Raw genomic sequence first — 23,736 nt, 5'->3', positions numbered from 1 at the left:
ATAGGTGTGGTGGTGCACGTCTTCGGGGTGTTGGATGCGGCCTCCATTTTTCGGATTTGGAACCATTGCCACCACGGAATTTCCGTAAAATGGCTTCTGTGTGTTACTTTGACGGTTACGCAACGATTTATTTTGTGACGGTTACGTAATGGAGTTTATGCGGATGTGGTTGCCTATGAATTTTTTCTTAACGTGGAATGTGGTTAATTTATTTAAGTTAGTTTTTAACTCTTCTATTAGACGTGACTTTTGAAGGAAATATATGTAACCCAAGTTACTTTTTTGTAGTTATATATAATATAATATAATTTCAGTTTATTTTAGCAGCTTGTAGAAGTTAAAAAATAAACAGTCTTCTTCTTGGAGACTGTAGAGGTTTGGTCCACCTCTTCTGCTTTAGATGTCTGCAGATGTGGTCCGCAGACTGCAGACATTTTACTTCTAAAAAAACAAACAACACCTTAGACTCAACTAAGGGGCTGTTTGGCAACATTTGAATGGTTAAGTGTTGAACCAGTAAGAGGTCTGAACCATTAAGTGCTGAACCAGTAAGATGTCTGAACCATTAAGAGCCTGTATAATGTTTAACAGTTTAGAGGCAAATATCTGACCAATTTAGATTAGAGGTCTTAACCATTCAGATTCTGTATAAATCTTAACCATTCAGATGCAAATGTCTGAACAATTCAGACATTTGCTCGTAAAATAAACAGTCTGAACCATTAAGTGCTGAATCAATAAGAGGTCTGAACCATTAAGAATCTCATTAAGAGGTCCACAGTCTCTACCGTAAGAAAACCAAAAGTATAAAAAAACAAATAAGATAAACACGTGTCGGTATGTTTTCTAGTGTTTGGTTACTTTACCTAATGGCCAACCCTGTATATTCATGAGGCTAAGGGGCTGTTTGTTTACCTCTTAATGAGACTCTTAGGTGGTGTTTGTTTTTTTTCAAAAAGAGCTTCCTGCCTCTTCTGTCTGCACCGTGCAGACGCGGGAAGATGTTTAGCCTCAAAAGAGTGTTTGTTTTTTTTTTTGAGAAGTGCTTCCTGTCTCTCCCCAGCCTCTTCATGAGGAAGTGATAAAACCAAAGCTTCTCCAAGAAGAGCTTTACCTCTTCTTGGCACCACCTCCACCTCCACCCATGCTCCGCCCCTGCTCCGCCACCACCACCACTGCTCCGCCACCATCATCATCATCATCATCACCACCCCTGCTCCGCCACCACCACCTCCACTCCGCCACCACCTCCGCTGCTCCGCCACCACCACCACTGCTCCGCCATCATCATCATCATCACCACCTCTGCTGCTCCAGCCTCCACTCCGCCATCACCTCTGCTCCACCTCCACTCCGCCACCACCTCCGACATCATCATCATCAACATCACAAACAAAACCCCCACATCAAAACCCCCAAAACGAAAACCCTAAAATCGAAAACCCTAAATCGATCGGAAACGAACACCCCAAATCGATCAAAGTTCAGCGAGTCCGGTCTACCTCATGTTCAGCGACTCCGGCCAGGTGTGAAGGCGGAGGTGGTGACGGTCGTTTTGTTCGATTCGTTGCAGGCTCGGTGGTTGTGATGATGGCGGTGGAGGTGGTGACGGTGGTTGTGATGATGGCGGTGGTGAAGTGGTGGCGGTGGTGATGATGGCGGTGGTGCAGATTGTAGAGAGAGAGTAGAGAGAGAGTAGAGAGAGAGTGGAGGTGCAGATTGTGTTAAAACCTAGAAGAAGAAGAGGTTTGTGTTAAAACCTAGAAGAAGAAGAGGTTTTATACAAAAGAAAAAACAAACCCTCTTCTCCTTACAGACTGAAGACATTTGGTCCACCTCTTCTCCTGCAGATGCCTGCAGATGTGGCCTGCAGCAGAAGAGGTTTTCAAGAAGAAAAAACAAACAGCACCTTAATGGTTCAGACCTCTTACTGATTCAGCACTAAATGGTTCAGACTGTTTGTTTCACAAGCAGATATCTGAATGGTTCAGACATCTCTGAATGGTTAAGATTTATACAAAGTTTGAATGGGTAAGACCTCTAATATGAATTATTCAGAAATTGCCTCTGAACAGTTAAGTATTATACAACCTCTAACTCTATGATTATCGACGTATATGCATCACATTACAATACAGTTCGATACAGTCTGACACGTAATAGGGCTCCACTAGTCAGTAGTAGTCACGTCTCCCTCTCTCCCTGCATTTCATTACTCTTTTAACCCTTGATGATTATGACGACCGCCGCCGCAACCACCTTCTCCTCCGTCGTACCTACCACCTCCTCTTCACCATCTCCGACACTCAAAACCCTAGGTTTCACCACAGCCTTTCTCTCATCCAAAACCTCCTTCAAATCACTCCACGCTCGCGTGTTTCCATCCAACATGACCTCTGTCTCCGCTATGGGAGCTCGTATGGTTGCATCTCCGACGATCACCAAGTCTCCGGCGTCTCTCGATTTCGAAACCTCTGTTTTTAAAAAGGAGAAAGTCAACCTTGCTGGTCACGAAGAGGTACAATATCTTTTTTAATTTATTTTTTTTCTAAAATATTTTATAACTGACTTTTGTAAACGATTTTTGTGTAGTACATTGTGAGAGGAGGTAGAGATTTGTTTCATCTATTGCCGGATGCATTTAAAGGGATTAAGCAGATTGGTGTCATTGGTTGGGGTTCTCAGGTTTGTATATTTTATTGTTTTGAGTTTATGTAGCACTATGTTGCATGCATATGATAATTTCATTTAGAAGCTATAATTGTTATTGATTTGTGTTTAGGGTCCTGCACAAGCTCAGAATTTAAGGGATTCACTTGCAGAAGCAAAGTCTGATATTGTAGTGAAGGTGTTTATTTTTTATTTTTATTATTTTGTAGTTTTTTGTTTTGTGTAATAGTGACACTAGGGGTGTGCATGGTTCGGTTATTAGCATTAACCGTAACCGAAGTCATTGGTCAATCGGTTCGGTCAATTTGTCTGTTCTCTGTTCGGTTAATAACCAAATCAAACAAGGGGTAAAATTTTTGCTTAGAAATACATGTAAGATGTATAGATACATGAAATGGATGTAGATGTGTAAAAAAAACCGGTTTTAGAATAGAAATCAGGAAAAAAACCAAAACCGGTTTTTTTAAACCGTTTTTTTTATAACCGAACCGAACCGCCGGTTGTAGACCGGTTAGGGATATTTATCTTCAAAACCGGTTTTAAAACTGAGACCGGTTATAAAAAACGGTAAAAACCGTTTTTTGGAATAAACCGGTTAAAAACCGACCCTAACCGGTTGGACCGGTTGTTGTTTTGAGTAAAAAAACCGGTTAGTAACCGAAACCGGTTATAAAAAAACCGGTTTTTGATGAAAAAAACCGGTTTTTGATGAAAAAAACTGGTTCGGTTAATAACCGGAACCGTTTTTTGAAAAAAACCCGATTTGTACACCTCTAAATGGATATGGATGTATAAATAAATGAAATTTAGGTATAAATACATAAATACAATAGAAGTATAAATACATGAAATGGAGGTATAAATACATGAAATGAAAGTATAAAACATGAAATGGAGATATAAAAGCTAGAAATATATGAAAATACAAATGGTTCGGTTTGGTTCGGTTAATTTCGGTTAACTGATGGTACAAAAAATAACTGATAACCAACTTCCGGTCCAGTTTCGTCGGTTTTCAGTTTTGTTTCGGTTAACGGGTCGGTTATTGTACACCCCTAAGTGATAGTACCCTATTTAAGCTTTTTGCTGATGAATTTATTATTATGCTTTATAAACTAGATTGGGCTGAGGAAGGGTTCGAGTTCGTTTGCTGAGGCTCGTGGTGCTGGTTTCAGTGAAGAGAATGGGACTCTTGGAGATATATATGAAACTATTTCTGGTAGTGATTTGGTCCTGCTATTGATATCTGATTCAGCTCAGGTTGGTTGGTTGTTCTAAAATGAATTTTTAGTATCAAATGCTTAAGAATGTCAAACAGTGAAATGTGGATCACTGGATCGATTTATTGATCGTTTCTTTTTTCAAATGTTTCTGGCGTACTTTTTTATCGCAGGCTGATAATTATGAGAAAATCTTCTCCCACATGAAACCAAACAGCATTCTCGGACTTTCACACGGTTTCCTTCTTGGTCATTTACAATCAATAGGTCTTGATTTCCCCAAAAATTTCAGTGTGGTTGCTGTATGCCCCAAGGGAATGGGCCCATCGGTTAGAAGGCTATACGTTCAAGGAAAAGAGATCAATGGAGCCGGGATCAATGCTAGTTTTGCTGTCCATCAGGTTGGTCAACACTCAACAGCTGTTTGTGTATTCCTTATCATATTTTTTAGATATTGATGATTATTAAATCATTTGTTGCAGGATGTTGACGGTAGAGCCACCGATGTTGCACTTGGATGGTCAGTTGCTCTTGGTTCACCTTTTACATTTGCCACTACACTAGAGCAGGAGTATAAAAGTGATATATTTGGAGAAAGAGGTAATACTCACTTTTTAGCCTTCATTTCTCCATAATTGGAATTTTTGACCTTTATGCACAAGTCGACATGGTTTTTTTTTTTTTTTTTTTTTTTTTTTTACTATCTCAAACGAGTTAAATAATAAAATTATCTAAAAGGGTATCGGGCCAAACGGGTTGAAAGTCACCCAGAGTTTTTTTATTAAGGCATACAGCCTTATAAAAGATTCCATTTATTATTCTAATAATCTGGTTTTTATAAAAAAAACGTTTTGACTCGTACTAAAGAAAAAGGCTGTTATATTTTGAATCTGATTCTCTGTTGATTTGGGTTGTTTTGCTTTGCTTTTTATTTAATCTCAGACGAGTCAAAAAAAAAAAAAACAGTTAAAAGGCCTATGGATTGAAATTTTATCAAACGTCGATTTTTGATGCACACAGCCTCCTAGATTGTTTTATTTAAAGATCCCAAATTTATTGTATTATGTTATTTCTGATCCTGTTTCGACCCATATTGAAAAAGGATTCAATTCTAATTCGAACTTGGTTTAACTCGTGACCCAAAACACCATATTGCCACCTCATCATTTTTCCAAGATAGTTAAGTATCACCAATGCTTATTTACCCATGATAAAAATCAGGTATTTTACTTGGTGCCGTGCACGGTATCGTGGAGTCATTATTTAGAAGGTACACAGAACAAGGTATGACTGAAGATCTGGCTTACAAGAACACTGTAGAATGCATAACCGGAGTAATATCAAAGACCATATCGACTAAGGTTAGTTCCACCTTTGTTCCCAACTCTTTTTTTGGTTTATTTACTTATATACCCTTGTCAGTTTGGCCAAAGTGTGTACATTTTTTTAATGATAATTATCATTTTAACAGGGTATGAAGGCTGTCTATGAGTCACTCTCAGAAGAAGGCAAAAAAGATTTCTTGATTGCATACAGTGCTTCTTATTATCCGTGCATGGAAATCTTGTACGAGTGTTACGAGGATGTGGCTAGTGGCAGTGAGATTAGGAGCGTTGTTTTGGCTGGTCGCCGTTTTTATGTAAGTTTTTTCGGCATTAATACGGTTCTGTAAAAGATGCAAACGCTTGTTCATTTCGTTCTGTTTGGCCTGTATGAAGTTTTTTAATTATAGATGATAAATATTTGTCATTTGAGATATTGGTTAGAATAGGATTATGATGATGACGATTTAATGCTCTTATAATCCAGGAAAAAGAGGGTCTTCCAGCGTTCCCAATGGGCAAAATCGATCAAACCCGGATGTGGAAAGTTGGTGAACGGGTCCGTGCTACCCGACCCGCCGGTGATTTGGGCCCGTTATATCCTTTTACAGCAGGTGTCTACGTAGCACTAATGATGGCCCAGGTGAGCTATTTTATTCATAACTTTTACTCTTTTAGTCATTTGCGACTTGAAGTATTGAATGTTTCTAAAAGTCGGTTTCTTGTTAAACAACATAGATTGAGGTATTAAGGAAGAAAGGGCACTCTTATTCTGAAATCATCAATGAAAGTTTAATCGAATCTGTGGATTCGTTGAACCCTTTCATGCATGCTCGAGGTGTTTCGTTCATGGTGGACAACTGTTCCACTACTGCGAGGTTAGGGTCAAGAAAATGGGCTCCACGGTTCGACTACAATCTGACCCAACAGGCCTTAGTTGCAGTGGACAATGGCGCGCCAGTGAACCAGGATCTGGTTAAGAGCTTCTTTGAAGATCCGGTTCATGATGCAGTCAAAGTGTGTGCAGAGTTGAGACCCACCGTCGATATCTCGGTGCCTGCAGATGCTGATTTTGTGAGACCCGAGCTGCGTCAATCGAATAACTAAAATGGGATGAGTTAAGTTATTTACGTTATACACCTGCCGTGGTGTTTAAAGTTATGTTATGTATGGCGTGTTTGTTACGGATGCGTTTTTGGTGGTTCGTTGGATTTTGTAATTTTGGAATAATGGTGGTGTTGGTGTATGGTCTTGTTTTCAGAGTTCTATGCTTGTTACAGCTTAAAATATAAAAAAAAAATAACATAATGTGTAGATTATGTTAAAATAACATAAAGGTGGTTATGATATAACTATTGGCACCAATGGTTAAAACATTGATTCGGTTTTTGTTGTGTTTGTATGGACTTAAGTGGATATACTCGTTAAATAAAGGTAAATGTAATTGTTTTAATAAAATGTAATTATGATTATATGAAATGAGGTGTTTGTTCATATAATGTTTACTTGTATCGTGTAAGTTATATCAACCATTCTCCTAGATTGAGATCCCCCACTTGTGTCATATTCCCACTTGTGGCCTAGTGGTAGGAGACTTGGGTTTTCCAATGGAGACTCAAGTTCAATTCCCACTTGTGTCATATTTGGGTGGATATTGAGCAATGATGGTGACAAACCCACCGAGGGGGGTTCGATCATGAGCCGCACCCCGGTTTTCATCCGGCTGTTACTTCAGCGAGTCATCTCGTGTGGAGGCAGTACGGTTTCCGGGGGAACGCCGTAACCAAGTCTGGCCAACCCAGCGCGGGCCCGGTTAAGACAACGTAAGTCTGGGTAGACTTGGCTAGGGTCGCCAATTAGGCGGTGTGACATTGGGTCACTCAGAAAGAAAGTCACCGTTCAAAAAAAAATTCTCTTAGATTGAGATCGAAGCGCTCCTTTTCTAACTTAAAGCACTCATTGATCGATTGATGCAAATATCAGCTCTAACATGACACGAATCATGGTGGCGGTGATGGTCAGTCCGGCGTCATCATCTACTTCCATCTCTATCATCAAGGACTTCACTTTGTATTTGAATTTAGCTCATTCTTGTTATTTCAGAGGTTACATGGTCTTTCATAGCTAATTTTGTTTTACCATTTCTCGATTCGATATTACATGATACCTTTGATTTTGTCATTCGACTTTGATTATGGTCGTGTGTTTGATTGATTATGTGAGACAAGCTTTGTTGCGGTTTGACTCCGGGTTTTATTGATTTTCTGGTCATGTGTGCTTTGATTGATTTTAAGGTCATGTGTGTAGGGCTGTAAACGAACCGAACGTTCAGCGAACAGTTCGTGAACCGTTCGGCGGGAAGTTCGTTTATGTTCGTTCGATTAGCTTAACGAACGAACACGAACAAAAAATTCTGTTCGGTTAGCTTAGTGAACGAACACGAACACAGGTCTCGTTCGTTCGACTACGTTCGTGAACGTTCGGTAATATGTTCATGTACGTTCGTTCGTGTCCGTTTGATTATATCAAAAAACTAATAAATAATAAACCTTTTATCTAAACATATTAAAAACTTGAAACCCTATTTTTTCTAAGTTAGCTAAAATTTGGACATTCCAAGACATTTTTGGGAATAATTATGTCTAAATTAGTTAAACTTGATTCATCGTTTGGTGGTCTAGTAGACTTCTTGTGTTTTGATTTATCATTTGACGGTTGTATTTAACTACTTGTATCCAATGTTTAAGGATAACAATGTTTTTATTTTTTTATTTTCAAGTTAAATGTTCGTTTGCGTTTGTTTTTATTTGCTTACGTTCGTTTGTGTTTGAGACCAGTGTTCACGAACTGTTCGTGAACAATTGAATTTCCTTAACGAACGAACACGAACATAAACTTATGTTCGGTATGCGTTCGTGAACAGTTCATGAACATGTTAATTTTCTTAACGAACGAACACGAACATGGCTTTGTTCGTGTTCGTTCGGTTCGTTTACAACCCTACATGTGTGTTGTTTGAATTTGAAATCTAGGTCTTGATCAATTTTGTGTCATGTTTGTTGATAGCCCTTGATTAAAAATCACTAGATATCTTGATCATTTCTTTTTACTAAAATAAACATTCACTTTTAGCTCATAAAAATATATAAAAAAGAAATAAATCTGAAAATGTCACATAAGCTCAGTCTGTTAACAAGACTATAATTTAATGCCAAAAAACCCATGAAAAGTAGTATGGATCAAAAAAAACATCCAATCAAAACAATACGCCATCCTTCTAAATCTAAGCGCTATTTGGTTTATTTTATGGACCACATTGTACTTTTTTAAATATTTGTATTTTTTAGATGGGTAAAATTCAATACCTAATATATTATATTATATTAACGAGAATGTACAGTAAAAGTAAAGTTGTGTTATTAGGTCATCCGTAGTCATAAGGCCCTTTTGAGGGCGTTATGCGACATGTGACATGTCATGTTACCAAGGGGCTTTATGGGGCGTTATGCAACTTGAGGCCATAGTCATAAAGCCCATTTGTCATCATTACTCAATTAATTTAATTTTCATTTTTTTAATTAATTTCTAAGTTTTATAAAATTAAAAATCATTGCATTAAATAAAAAACAATACATTAAAATAAAAAAAAAACGTTAAAGAAAAAAAAAAACATTACACCTAAAAAAATATATTTATTCTTCGGCTTCATTTTCGTTCTCTCCTTCTTCCTCTTCGTTTTCTCCAGCATCCAAACCTACGTCTTCAAAGTTCCCGTCTTCGAATTCTTCAACCTCTTCTTCCTCGGAATCTTCTTCGTCGTCACTGTTGTATCGAATTGAGCGAATCGCCCAAGCATGCTCAACCAAATCCGCCTTCAACGTGTTATGTATTTCCTTAGATCGCAATAGTTGAGCATTTGCGAGTCTCTCTTCCATTGTTGCTTGGGTTCCTTCGACTAAATCTTCCGGAATATAGTTTTGGCATATCGCTTTTCCATCATCCTTAATGATCATATTATGCAAAATGATGCAAGCATACATGGTCATTCGTATTCTATCCTTATGCCACATGCGACAAAGATTTCTGATAAAATGCCATCGTTGCTGTATAACCCCAAAACACCTCTCGATATCCTTTCTTGAAGACTCTTGTAATTTTTTAAAATACTTTCTTTTCTCATCGAACGTTTCAGAAAACGTTTTAAAAATAATCGATCACCCCGTGTATGTTGACCTCGCCATGCGGTTGGACAATTATACCAACGCCATTGACGACAATCCAAGCTACCAATCATGCCGGGTATTCCATGCTTTTCTAGATGCACCTCATATATTTGTTGAAGGTCGTTCCAAGTGGGATTTCTCAAATAACGTTTTCCATATAACTGGCATATACCTAAAATATAATTTAATATATGAACGTTTTACTAGTAAGCTACTAAAAAATAAATATATAAAAGTAAGTAAATAAATAATACCATAGCAAAAATGTTCCAAGCAATCTCGGGTTGTTTTCTCCGCCATCTTTAAGTACTCGTCGTTGATGTCGTACGTGTTTCCGTATTATAATATGCGTAATGCGGATGTGACCTTTTGAATTGAGGTAAAGCTTAAATATCCTCGCGCGTCCATTCTTTGCTTAAAGAAATCATACTTATTTTCCAAATCATTATTAATGCGCAAAAATAACCTTTGGCTCATCCGAAAACGTCGTCTAAAAACATTGGGCCCGTGAACCGGTGTCGCATCGTAACCGCTTCTTCCTCCTCCGCGTCTTCTTCGGGTGAAAAACATCTTCGGTAAATATCGGTGAACGAGTCTTCCGACGGGGAACCCATTTTTTTGAATAGGGTGGGAGTAGCTTCAAAACTTTTTAAAAAATATATAGAGAAGGAGAGAATATTTGAGTATGATTTGTTAAAAAAATGGAAGAGTTGGGAGTTATTTATAGTGTGAAAATAAAAAAAATTGAATTTTTTTAAAGAATATGACCGTTTATTAACGGTCAAAAATTTAAAAAACCATTTCATCATGCCGCTAAATTAATCGCGCCACACCCCTCTTTTTCTTTGTTAGCGCCCCACGTTATGGTGTGCCCGGCGTTTTGCCGGCGCCATGAACGGGCATACCGCCCCACTACGCATTGACTTAGGACATATGAATTTAAATAGATTTTTTTTTTACTTTTCCCAAATTTTTAAAGATATAAATTATATCTAAATTGCTTCTAAATTCAAATAAATTTAAAGTGGCTCTTGCTACGAGTTCAAAACCCGTCACAAACAATTCTATCGATTCGAAGCCAACGTCAACCTTCGCACCACTAGAGATGTTAGCATTTCAAAAAAACATATTATTTTAAAGAATGCTTTATTAGTATTATTTTTTAAAAAGTAAACTGCCATTTTGGTACCTGTGGTTTGGTCACTTTTGCCACTTTAGTCCAAAACTCAAACTTTTTGCATCTGGGTCCATGTGGTTTCAGTTTTATTGCCATTTTGGTCCAAAAATGAAATCAGATCATATTTGTCTTATAAAATCCTGCATTTGTCATTTTCCTTAGGGGTAAATCAGGTCATATTTGTCTTTGCCACAACGATACCGTTCAAATGTAAAATTATTTTTATGATTTTTGATCGGTGCAGAATACATATCAATATCTTCTTTGGCATAGTTCTTTCGGTTTCTATGCCCACCATTAGTATCGAACTAAAGTGAACCGATACCAATCGAAACCTCGCTGAATAACACGGGTGTGTCTACTAGTTTTTAAAATTAACATGTCTATTCCTAATTTTGGTGATTTTTCCTTAATAAATATTATTTTCTTTATTATCTTGGTATGTCTACTAGTTTTTAAAATTAACATGTCTATTCGGCTATTCCTAATTTTGGTGATTTTTCCCTAATACTGTAAATATTATTTTCTTTATTATCTATAATCTTAAAGGAGAAATAGCCACCGACAAAAAGACAAAACTGCCCCCGCGTCTTCTTTTCATGGTTTCACCGTGTATTTCTTCCGCAATGCCAAGGGGAATTACAAGAGATCTGCGATTGGTACACAACCCATGGATCGCAAAGTACAACGGGATGCACATGAGAAAAGCAATGCTGGAGAGAAAGAGGAAGCCAACCGGCGACGATGATGACGGTGGTAAAACATCCAACAGAGATCCGATGGGATAAGAAGCGAGGAAGGAGGAGATGTAATCAGTTGCCGTTGATGAAATCGAGATAGTCGGTGTGTCGTGACCGGCGACCGGAAATAGAGAGTAGAAGAATAGGGTTATGTAGATCTTAATTCTTAGACCAACCGACAATGACGGTTCACCGGCGACGAGAGTAGGGCTCACCGGAGAAACATCCATCTCAATTTGTGGTGGTTGTCGGCGAGTTTCGGTGAGGAAAAGAACGAGTTATTGTGGTTAGGTGAGATGAGAGAGAGAATGTGTGAGGAATTGAGAAAATGAAGTTTGAAACGAAGCATAAAGAAGATTATCTGATTATTAAATAAAAAATTACTTTAATAGTTTAATTACATTTTTTTTACCTTTTTTATTCTACATCAATCAATAAAATGAAAAACGCTGGCAAAACAAAAAAAAATGAAAAACCTTTTGGTATATAAATAGGGGGAAAAGATCAAATAGGAAGTTAATTTTCGCTAGGAAGGATAGGAAGCCATATGATTATGACATGTGGCAAATTTTAAAATAAAGAGAAAGGGTATTTTAGTCAATCCAACTCCTTCTTCTTCCTTTTTCAAAACCCAGTAAATTCAAAAACCCACCATTTTCAAAACCCACCATCTTCAACTATTTCTTCACTTTCTATCTCAATAATCACTACATTATAGTGCGATTTTCATCACCAATCAATGATTCAGAACCCGATCAACGTGTTCTTTAGCTTTTTTTGAAGAAAACCCAGTTTAATTTCATAAAAAAATCTCGTTTTTTCCGGTGATTTTGGAGATAATCACTCGATTCGTTCGATTCGAGCGTTGATAAGTGTTTCTATCATTCAAAATTTGTCAATTGATGAAGAAATCGGCTTCGATCCATGTAAGAAATTCTTTAATTTCATTTTCATGATCTGGGTTTTTGATTTAGTCATTGCGTTTTACAATCTTTGCGGGGGTCCGGGGGCGGCAGCCCCCGGTAGCGGGGTCCCAGGGGCGGCAGCCCCTGGCGGGGTCCAAGGGGCAGAGCCCCTGGCTGGGGTTTTTTTTTTCGATTAAATTGCTGTACTAAAAACGCATCAGAAAAATTAATTTTCCATAAATTGGCTCATTTCGAAGACAGTAATTCGTAGACAATTCAGACAGTTCACAGTGACACATTTTTTAGGTGTTTTCAGTCCATTGCGTTTTAGAATGAGTCATTTTTAAGTGTTTTCTGGCCATTGCGTTTTACATATAAGACATTTCTTTGTGTTTTTGGTGCATTGCGTTTTAGGTAAAACACATTTTTATGTGTTTTCTGGCCATTGCGTTTTACAAATAAGACATTTCTGTGTGTTTTCTGGCCATTGCGTTTTACATATAAGACATTTCTTTGTGTTTTTGGTGCATTGCGTTTTAGGTAGAACACATTTTTATGTGTTTTCTGGCCATTGCGTTTTACAAATAAGACATTTCTGTGTGTTTTCTGGCCATTGCGTTTTACAAATAAGTCATTTCTTTGTGTTTTTGGTGCATTGCGTTTTAGGTAGAACACATTTTTATGTGTTTTCTGGCCATTGCGTTTTACAAATAAGACATTTCTGTGTGTTTTCTGGCCATTGCGTTTTACAAATAAGTCATTTCTTTGTGTTTTTGGTGCATTGCGTTTTAGAAAAATGTCATTTTTTAGGTTTTTTTTTTCATTGCGTTTTACGTAACTGGTGGTTTTTCTATTGCGTTTTACGCAACTGGGTTTTAATTTTTTTTTTTAAAATATAGCAATAGTATACTCGTTTTAAAGAAAAAAAAACGCTCGTTTTTTTGGTGCAATTTTTATAAAAAAATAATGTCGTATGAAAGAGTTATTAACGTTTAAAAAATGGGGGGGAATTGGAGGAGAGAGAAACTATTGACTTGGATTGACTAGAATGCCCTTGAACAAACTCACGCGCCTCTTTTATTCTTTTCAATTTCCCTGATTTAATCTTAGCCCTTGATTAACTTAATGAATGGTCAAGATCACTTCCTATCCTTCCTAGCCAAATAAACTTCCTATTGTATCTCCACCCTATAAATAGGATATTATTTTGTATGAACAGAATTTAATTTTGATGCTGGTACATCGAGGTGATACTTTTATCAAATTTGCTAGATCAATATCAAATTAAGACATCAGATTGTTATGAGGTTTTAAATGTATAAGTTATTTGATTTGATTTGTATGTACAGATTCATGTTCTTTTCAGCTTCAAATAAAAAATGTATATTCAGCTTTAAATAAAATAGGTACTGTTACGAGAATCGGAAAAACAACAAACCGAATGCACGTACAAATCGGCTTTGGTCATATTACGACTATATTCTTTTGCTTTTTCTTTCGCTTACTATGACGTGTGCCGGTATTATAACGACCTAAGCCAAACCGAAAGAACTCCCACCGTGTCCTTAAGCCAACGCGCAGGTTGAATACGCGAGTATATACTTGAAAAGAAAGGTCGGTGCCAACGCGCAGGTTGAATACGCGGGTATATATTTGAAAAGAAAGGTCGGTGGCAAAGCCACCTACCCATTCCACCCCTAAACTTTGCTATAATGGCAAAAGTAACCCTTTAACTCTGTAAATGTTTCATTAGTTGTATATTGTGCTATGGGTGTTTTTCAAAAAAAAAAAGTTTATTTTTTACTTTTAACCCAAATGTTTTTACCTTTTACAATTTTAACCCTAGATAATTTATTTTTTGACTTTAACCCAAAACTTTTCATTATTTGCAATTTAACTTCACAACTTTTGTCATTTATACTTTTCATCTTTCGCGCCCGCTAGGACCAGAGAACTGTGTTGGCGGAACACTCTTTGTCCAATACTCAAAAGTAGTAACAGTTAACACGATGAGAAAAAGTCATAGAAAAGTACCCAGATAGTTCCTTTGATTTGCTTCGGTTTTACCTATAGTCCTTATAGTTTTAAAATTACAGCTATAGTCCTTAAGTTTTGCACATTCATTCTCGGATAGTCCCTACCATGGATGGGGGTTAATCGAGTTTACCTTAAAACCAATTTCTTTTGTTTTTATTTTTATGTACGTTTCGGTATAAATTCGAGTTCACCTACGTTTGAGTCAGGTCAATTATAAGATGTTTTATTTTTATGTAAGTTTTGAGTTGGACTACGTTTTGACGTAAATTTTGTTTGGAAACAAATCGGGTCAAATATAATACATTTTCATTCGACAATATAAATTTGAGTTATTATACGTTAACGTAAATTTAGTTTGGAAATGAGTCAGGTCAATTGTAGTCTATACTTTATCACGACACATACGATGCGACCACACGTGTTTATTTTATGTACGTTGTGAGTTAGTCTATGTTTCGACATAAATTTTGTTTGGAAACAACTCAAGTTAAATATAACAAATTTTCATTTAACTATATGAATTAGAATTACTCTACCTTTCGACATAAATTTAGTCCAAAAACGAGTCAGGGTGATTGTAGTCTATAATTTATCACGTCGCGTATGACGCCGCCACAACGCGCGACGGATAAAAAAATAGTAAACTTACTTAAAAGACAAATTCGATGGCTTTTGCCACCGACAATATCTCCGTTTTTGTCTTATATAGAAGGTTTGCAATGTTTGTAGCTGGATCAAAATGCTTTTGATTACATCTTAATGGCCGTTAGTATTGTTTATTGCATTATTATTTCTCAATCACAAGTAATTTCGAACAATCTGTTCACATACATAAACTTTTAATGGAACGAGTTAGGTCAAATATAACATGTTTCCATTTAAAAAACCATTTTTACGTGCATATTTTTATGTATGCGTTTATATTAATTCGAGTTGGTCTACATTTGGATATAGTTTTTTTTTTTAATATGATACATTTTTTACTTATTTTACGCACGTTTTCATAAATTTTGTTCCTAACAGAGTGGAGTCAAATTGTCGTTTCTTTTTTTTTCTTTCTTTTGTTTCAAAACTTTAATTAATCTTATAGAATAAGTTATGATTGTAGGAGATAAATTCAATTTACTTTACGTTATGATCCAATCACAATACTTATATAGGTTACATTGAGTTCAATCAGATATGTCGAAACACCTGTTTTCGTATGATTTACGTATCACCTAACACTTGAACAAATCGTCTGTAACACATTGTGTTTTACACTCGGTGTACTACACGTTCGTCCTGTCGTGCGCCGCCGCAACGCGCGGCTCGCAAGAAAAACTAGTTTTATCGATTTGCTAACATATATTAGGTTTGAAGCTATTGTCATCCTCACTGACAGCTACTTCTGAAACCCTCAACTTCTCGCACCCACATTCAAATTCTCTACTTACTGTCCGCAAATCTTCAAACATCTCTACACAAAAGATCCGATTCACAGACGGATACCCGAACGAATTTGAAATCTTTAAGAATCCGACGACGAACGACCTTCTTTCGGTTCCAATTTCTGTTCAAATTTTCAAAAACAATGAGTGAACAAGAGAAGATCACGGCCGTTGGTTCTTCCGGAGATCAACAGCCGCAGCCTACTACAGGTATGTTAAATGATTTGTTTGTCATAATTGTATATTGGGTTTCACTGTTTTTGATGATCTTTGTGATAGAATCAGGTTAGGGCTTGAAATCAATGACCTTTGTGATATAAGATGCTTTAGAGAAGATGATTGAAAAGAATTAGTGATTAATTTTATATGGTGTTTAGTTTTCGTATACACTCTTGGGGTTTTTTCTTGTCTGTAAGTTTGCACGCCAAGTGTTCGATGAAATGCCGCATTCTTTTGTATAAGAAATGTAAGATGACTTGGGGAAACATGGAATGAGTGCACGTGACTGTTTAAACATAGAACAGCAGCTGCACATTAAAGGGTTTTTGGCCTAGCGGAACGACGGTATTTAGGTGTGTAAAATTGTGCCCGTCTCCAAGAAGTCGAGGGTTCGAGTAACGGTTTAGAAGTAGGAGTTGATTAGATTGTCGTTAAAAAACAGCTGCACTACCAACATAACCATATGCACAAGTTTAAGCCTTTGATGTAATCAACTGCTTTGTCTCATAAGAAATAAACGATGTCACCACTGCATGAGTGCGGATTATCAAGAGCTTATTTGACATACAGGGAGCTCATACAAACTATTGTCGCTGGCTCTATGTGATGAAAAGTAAATGAATTACTCAAAAAATGGATCCAGCGGTTCCTGTAAATAGTAATTTTCAGGTTTTGATAGTTATAGGATAGTAAGTTATATTTATTTGTTTGGTTGTTTAAGGACAAATGCCGTTTTCTTCAAGTAGATCATCGATCTAGACACTTGTCATTCTAGTCAGCTTCTTGTTACCTAGGCAATGCCTTCATAAATCTTCTCTCTGTTCTGCAAGATATCTTTTTGTCTCACCTATGTTTATTCCAATAGTTTACTTTTTTATTTGGTTAAAATCGTATTCCATAATCCCAGACAAAAACGCTAGAGTTGATGCTGTATGGCAGCAGATGAACAAAGGAATTTCTACAGATAAGCTGAATTCTATTCTCAAAAGGTCTACTACAAATCCAAAAACAAAGTCATCTAAACCATCTTCAAAACCTTCGTCTTCTGTAAGTCTTCCAATACATACTTTATAACGAAACTATTTTCGACTCAACGTATTCATATATACATCTTCACTAGAGTTGGATGACAGTTCTTGGACTCGGTCCAAAGACGAGTTCACCCACCCAACCGGTACCTATTTCAAAACCAGTAGATAAACAAGACGGTGTTGGTGAAGACGCCTTAAAGGTTGCAGCAGCCGCTCTCTCTGCCGCCAAGGATGCTGCCAATATGGCTGCTCTTGCAGGAAGAGGAAAAATCGAGGTAGTGTTCTTGTTGGTTCAGTCTTTCAGATAGCAGTTTAAATTTTTTAAAGAGTATAATGCCATTTTTGTCCCTGAGGTATGTCCAGTTTTGCGACTTTCATCCAAAGGTTTGTTTTTCCGCATCTGGATCCATAAGATTTAAAACCTTGCCATTTCATCCAGCTCGTTAGCTCCATCCATTTTTCTTCGTTATGGCAAGGGTATTTTCGTCTTTTTTGATAACTTAAAGGGCAATTCAGTCTTTTTCACTTTATGTAAAAGGATTAAATATACCTGAAATGAAACAGACCGAATTGCCTTTAAGTTAACAAAAAAGAGAAAAATAGCCCCGACTTAACGGAGAAAAATGGATGGAGTTAACGAGCTGGATGAAAAAGGCAAGATTTTAAACCTTTTGGATGCGGAAAAACAAATCTTTGGACGAAAGTCGCAAAACTGGCCAAACCTCAGGGACAACAATGGCATTTTACTCTTTTCTAAATCTTGAATGTAGTTTAACTTTTTTGATTTTGCAGGTGAGGGAAGTGAGAGACTTTGCAGGGGAATCCATTGAAGTTAAAAAGCTAGTTGACGCCAATACGTCAGAAGCATTAGAAAAAGATAAAAGTGGTGCGCCTTCTGCAGTTGATGCAATTCTTGAGCAAATTAAAAAGAAACCGAAACTAAGTGTTCTTGATAAGACGAAAAAAGATTGGGGCGAGTTCAAGGAAGAAAACCGTTTGGATGAAGAGCTTGAAACTTACAAGAAGAGTGGAAATCAGTATCTAGATAAAGTTTCTTTCTTGGAGCGTGCGGATTATCGTCAATTTGAACGGGAAAGAGATGTGCGTTTGGCTGCGCAAGCTAAGAGGAAATCCGATATGCGAGAAGATGATGATTAAATCCAAAACAAACCTGGCAAGTGTCACCTCTTTGTATAACCGAATATTTATTCATCTTGCTGTTCGGACTATAAATGTTCTAGTGTTTCCTTTTTGTTTCAATAGACATTTTGTTTGATTAGTTATTTGCTATTGACTTTGTTTCTGGTTCACTCCAGATCCAAATCTGGTCCAAACATGAAACTTCCAATGGCCTTGCGTAACGGTGTTCATGGTTTGGTTTGGTCTAAACTTGTCAAACTATCTGAATCTGTCATCGGTTACCAACAGTTTTGCTTATGATTTGGCCTAAAAACCGTCAAAACTGAATCATGAACAGCTTTATACCCTTCCAAATAAGTTTTAATAAGAGTAATATATCTATATGCTATCAAAGTATTGCAAACTTACATTAGAGCAAAGTGGTCCATTTCAGCCAAACACAACTTTTATATAAAGCTGAATGGTTAAACCTTCAACTGGCAAATATGCTAACCAAAGTACAAACCTTAGGTGACAAAACAAAAGAACAAAACATTAGAATCTACTTAACAAGACCCAAACTAATGATCCCCCATGAAGTATGTGGCCAAGACCTCTCTTTTGCTTTGCTTAACAGAACCCTACTCCAAGCAACCCACCCTTCCCATGACACCCTTTTGTCCCATGGACACCCCCACTCCAACAACAGCCTCAAACCCTTCTCACACTCTGTTTCACCCTCCTCAAACCTCCCTCTACTCACATAAAACTGGCTCAACAACACATGTGGTTCACCCACAAATGGGTTCTTCTCAATACACTTGATCAACAACTCTTCACCCTTCTCTTTATTCAACCCATGCTCATAAACAGCCTCCCAGTACAAGTCTCTAGCCACTATCTGCTCACTCGGGTCAAGAATCTTGGTGCACCGGTCGAAAACCGGCGGAATCACTAGCTCGAGATCTTCGAACCCGTTTTCGTGGCGCTCGGGTTGTTGTTGTGTGAAGACCTCTTCTTCTCGCACCAACAAAGTGTATATAGCTGCCATTTTCGATATCAGATTCATCCATAGTCCTGGCTTCCCGTTTCCGGGCCATAACACGTCAAAGTTGGTGTTTCCAGTAAACTCTAAACGTCCATCAGTGTTATCGTATAACTCGTCCTGATAACCATAATACTGGTCACCAAAGTCTGCTATGGTCATGAGGAGAAAAACAGCTAGCACCCTTCTCGGAAGAACCACCGGTTCGCCGGTTCTGATGTGTTTCACTATTATTCCGGTGGCCGGAACAATTTCCTGGAGCTTCTTCCTCCAGTTCTCTTCTTTTCCCACACCGCCTTTCAATGAACATTTCAACGAATGTTCGGAAGCTTGGAGGTGTTCTCTGAGCTCCGAATCAGTGTACCGAAACACGAGATCATCATGAATGAGAGTGTGGCGAGGTACAATGCAAAACAAGTGGATTAAACTCTCCGCGACAGTACCGACATGTTTACGTACAGTTTCCCGGTCTGTAACCGGGTCAAAGATTGCAAGATTGTGATAGGAGTTGGAGTAAACCGAATCAGGGGCGGACCGAAAGCATAGGTTGGGTGGGCGGCCGCACCCCTTGAAAAAGTAAAAATTAGTGTAACAGGGACGCAAAAATCCTAAACGCACCCCTTAAAAATTTGTAATCGCACCCCTTGAATTGAGAAACTAAAGTGAAAACAGCTTGAAAAGTGTTGAAAAGAAATTCCGACTCAAGTCGCAAACCTGTTCTGCTCACAGAAGCTTGGGAACGAGAGGAAGATGAAGGGAATGACCCAAAAGTCAAAGCAATTTAAATGATTATCCAATCCTGTTAATTATCTTTTGAAGTCCGGCTTTTTTTAAAAAAGAAGTTATTTACTTTTTAGTTGTTTTCAGTTGAATAGGTGTAAAGAATTCAAAATAGGGTGGTGCTTTAGCTATTAAATAATTTAAAAATCTAACTTATTTTAGGTTATTAACTTTAGGATATTAACTTACTATGTATATTGTTGCATTTTTAGCTATTATTAAATAATTTAAAAACCTAACTTATTTTATTAGACAAACCGAAATATAAAAGAATAAGAGGGATAGATAAAATTAAGTAAATGACAATACAATGTAGTTTAAGGTTTATTATTTTATATGATTATTTGTTATATTACAAAAAGAGTTATTTAGTAGTCTTACTACTGTAATATTTATGTTTCATGGAACTCATAGAGAGCAACTATAAGGATATTGTATGTGTGTGTATTGTGACAATTCACCTACTTTTATTACCTAAATGAAGTTAAATTTATGTTACCTTCAGGGTAGATTTCCAAAAAAAATCTGTAGAAAGTATACATTGTACTTCCACTGTGTATTTCTAATGAAAGTGGTGAATTTTTATTATTTATTTAAAATTTTATTTTATTTTATCGTTTTAGTATGTGACCCGACCCGAAGCGGAGCATTTTTTTAATATATAACGATATACAAAAAATTTCCGCACCCCATAAAAAAAATTTCTAGGTCCGCCACTGAACCGAATGGAAAAGACCGAAAAGACAAACGGAGTCGGGTGCCTTCCAGAGCTTGAGGATGCGGTAGACGTGGTAGAGGTGGTCAGAGAAGGTTCCTAACCGGTGCCAGCACTCGCCTGCACCGGCTGAACGTAAGATGGTCAAGAGGGTTGGCAGGTTTTTGTCGACTGACTCGATGTCTTCGCGGAGAAACGGGCGAGATGATTCAATGAGATCATGTAGGTGTTTGTTGTTGGCATGAGAGATAGATGATGAAGTTGGCATGTTTGTGATGATTCGGTACGACCGATCTGGTACGCGATACGCAGGTATTTTAGCGTTTCCTGTGACTATGGTTTGGGATTGGGATCAAGATATATAAGAATGGAAGAAGATATGCATGTGAATGGTAGATGAGTGCATCTATATGTATCCAATTTAGTGTCGTTTGGTATGAAAACGTGTCAACAAATGTTTCTTGTTTCGACAATTGTGTGTCAAGTGATGCCTTACTAAATTTGGATTTTTCTTCAACCATATGACACTCATGAATGTGTTTACACGGAATTTTGATTAGGGGTTAAAATGAGTAACAAATTATGATAAAATAACATGACATAAGTTAATATAACTTAAAAGGTATACTTTATTTAGGGTTGTACAAAAAGCTCGCGGCTTGGAGTTCACATCATTTAGCTCGGAAAAGCTCATTTGATATGGCTCGGTTTGAAACGGAGCCGAGCCGGCTCGGTTTGAAACGGAGCCGAGCCGGCTCGGTTAGAAAGTGAACTTAGCTCGGTTTGGCTCGTAACGAGCCAGGTTGGCTGGGTTTGGCTGGGTTTGGCTCGCTTGCTAGATCGGCTCAGCTTAGTTCGGATTATTTTACTTTTAATATAGTTTATTTTCATATACATTATAATATATCACAAAAAAATATTTTTATTTTAATGTATTTAAGAGTGTAATTTGATATTTGTAGCATATTTGAATGTTTATTATTATGCTAATGAACTTATATTGCATTTCGTTGAAATTTAGAACTTATTTTGTGTTGTTGAACTTGATTTTGGTTTGTAATTTATTAAGTTGAGCTTATTTTGGATATTTTCTTTTATACTATTGAAAAATATTTTAGACTACTAAATTTTAAAAGTTATGTATTAATTTTTCATTTCAAAATCAAGCCAAACCAAGCCGAGCTCTAGCTTCCCTGGCTCTTCGGCTAAAGTGTGTGGGGTCAAAATTAGTAACACCATTAATTTTTTGTAAACACTTAGGCTAAAGTGTGTGGGGTCATGGTTGAGACATGATTCGCCACGTAGGACATGAATGAAAGACTAGACCACCCCCTTGCATGATCTACCATGGTTTGCATGGATTAAACTATGACAACCATGGTCATCCTTTCCATTTTTCAATAGATCATTTCTTTTTTCTTTAGACAAAGATAAGTTAAAATAAATAAGGGGATAGTGGTTTGGGTCATGACCACACACTTAGAGTATTGGTTTTGGATGGTGGATTAAAGGTGAGTGATATGACACTGACGTAAAGGGTCATGGTAGTCATAAGGGGCATGACCACGCCCTATAGCCTAATTAAGTTACATCAAAATTAGTAACATCGGTAAAAGTTTATTTTTATCTTTGATGCTAAATCATAAATTAATTTTCCCTTAAGAAGACGTATTAGGTTACCTTTGTTGTCATGATAATTGGGTTGGCAAGTCACACCAAACTCAATTTGGATTTTTTTTTTCTAGCATAAAACACTTATCGTCATGAATGCACTTATCGTATGTCATACCATACATGAATGTGTGATCATAGGTGATGTTAGAACTTCTAGTCGCGGAATCAGGAATTATGGTTAGGATCTAAACTTAGACGGATAAAAAACAACTATCAAACAACATAAAACGAGTTAATATAATTTTAAAGTTATACTTCATTATATGACAAAAAAATGCACTTTAAAGCGTCTTTTCATCTTTTTAGAAACTCTTAGCACAAATAATACAAACGTTCAAACAATCATGACCAATTCAATCGGACAAACATGACTTCACAAGCTTCATTGACATGGAAAAAAAATCTATGTTTCATTGTTTCTACCATCACTCTAGCAAGTTTAAGGATACCAATCTAGTTAAAAAATTATATATATCAGCGCATTAGAAAAAAAAACAATAGACGCTTAATTCATGTAATGTGTTATTCTTCAATATAATATAATCTAGAGTTAATTGCCAAAATCGTCCCTGGGGTTTGGGCATGTTTGTCATTTTCGTTCAAAATAACACTTTTGTACCAAATTACCCTCAACGTTTATAACTTTTTGCCATTTTCATCCAAACCACTAACTTAGTTTATTTTTTCTGTTAAGTTGAGAATATTTGGATGAAACTGGCAAATATAAAACCACAGGGACGATTTTGACAATTTACTCAAACCCTTTTTAATTTCTTTTATTTAACTATTTTTTGTTACATATATAATAAAAAAGAATATACGTGGAGTTTTTAGAAAAAAAAATTAATAGTTTTGTCACATAATTTTTATAAATTTTCATCCAAATCATTAACTCAGTTTATTTTTTCTGTTAAGGTGAAGGATGTTTTAAATTTTATAAATTAAGACAGAAATTAATTTACAGCTTCTTTATATAAATCAGTTTTATAAAGAGAAAACGTCATTGGTGTGCAACACATCATAATCAATTACAACTTTTAGTATTTATCAGTTGTAGAGATAGAAAAAAATTGTAAAATGTTACATATTTTTTAAATGTGTTGAGCACCTAAGAAATATGCTGGTAGAAATTAATATTTATTTAATTACAATTATGAGGGTAACTAACTAATACTTATTCTGAGTGGCTTGAGTAAAGAAACTTTTGGTTCATAGCATTATAATTACAATTTGGTGGGTAACTTTAAGGTTTGAAAATGATACTTTGTTTGATAGAAAGGGGGGGGGGGGGCACTGGCTTCTGTTTTTCCTTAGGAGCGAATTTAAAAGAGTAGAAGATGAATTACGAACTTAGTACATATGATAAGATTTTTTTATTTGACCTTTTTCAATAAGGTCACCAGCATTTTAGTTTTATAAAATTTAGAGA

General features: G+C 36.6%; 3 protein-coding genes across 3 annotated transcripts; 2 read left to right on the top strand and 1 right to left on the bottom strand.

The window, feature by feature from the left end:
• The first annotated feature begins 2,146 nt into the window (after nt 1-2,146).
• LOC110918538 (ketol-acid reductoisomerase, chloroplastic) lies at nt 2,147-6,526 on the top strand. Its single transcript, XM_022162843.2, has 10 exons — nt 2,147-2,518; nt 2,593-2,685; nt 2,783-2,848; nt 3,790-3,930; nt 4,064-4,291; nt 4,373-4,490; nt 5,112-5,251; nt 5,362-5,529; nt 5,700-5,855; nt 5,951-6,526. Exons 1-10 carry the CDS (start codon nt 2,231-2,233, stop codon nt 6,317-6,319), a joined length of 1,767 nt encoding a protein of 588 aa, XP_022018535.1. The 5' UTR covers nt 2,147-2,230; the 3' UTR covers nt 6,320-6,526.
• Nucleotides 6,527-15,563: 9,037 nt separating this feature from the next.
• Nucleotides 15,564-18,284, top strand: LOC110918537 (craniofacial development protein 1). Its single transcript, XM_022162841.2, has 4 exons — nt 15,564-15,934; nt 16,851-16,990; nt 17,064-17,249; nt 17,767-18,284. The coding sequence occupies exons 1-4, from the start codon at nt 15,868-15,870 to the stop codon at nt 18,130-18,132; spliced, it is 759 nt and encodes a 252-aa protein (XP_022018533.1). The 5' UTR covers nt 15,564-15,867; the 3' UTR covers nt 18,133-18,284.
• Nucleotides 18,285-18,497: 213 nt separating this feature from the next.
• LOC110918536 lies at nt 18,498-21,024 on the bottom strand. Its single transcript, XM_022162839.2, has 2 exons — nt 20,646-21,024; nt 18,498-19,662 (listed from the first exon to the last, which is right to left on the bottom strand). Exons 1-2 carry the CDS (start codon nt 20,899-20,901, stop codon nt 18,656-18,658), a joined length of 1,263 nt encoding a protein of 420 aa, XP_022018531.2. The 5' UTR covers nt 20,902-21,024; the 3' UTR covers nt 18,498-18,655.
• Nucleotides 21,025-23,736: the final 2,712 nt, after the last annotated feature.

Source organism: Helianthus annuus, chromosome 16, assembly GCF_002127325.2.
Source record: "Helianthus annuus cultivar XRQ/B chromosome 16, HanXRQr2.0-SUNRISE, whole genome shotgun sequence".
NCBI lineage: Eukaryota > Viridiplantae > Streptophyta > Magnoliopsida > Asterales > Asteraceae > Helianthus > Helianthus annuus.
The sequence above is the reverse complement of the archived record's forward strand: the minus strand, read 5'-3'. Positions and strand labels throughout refer to the sequence as shown.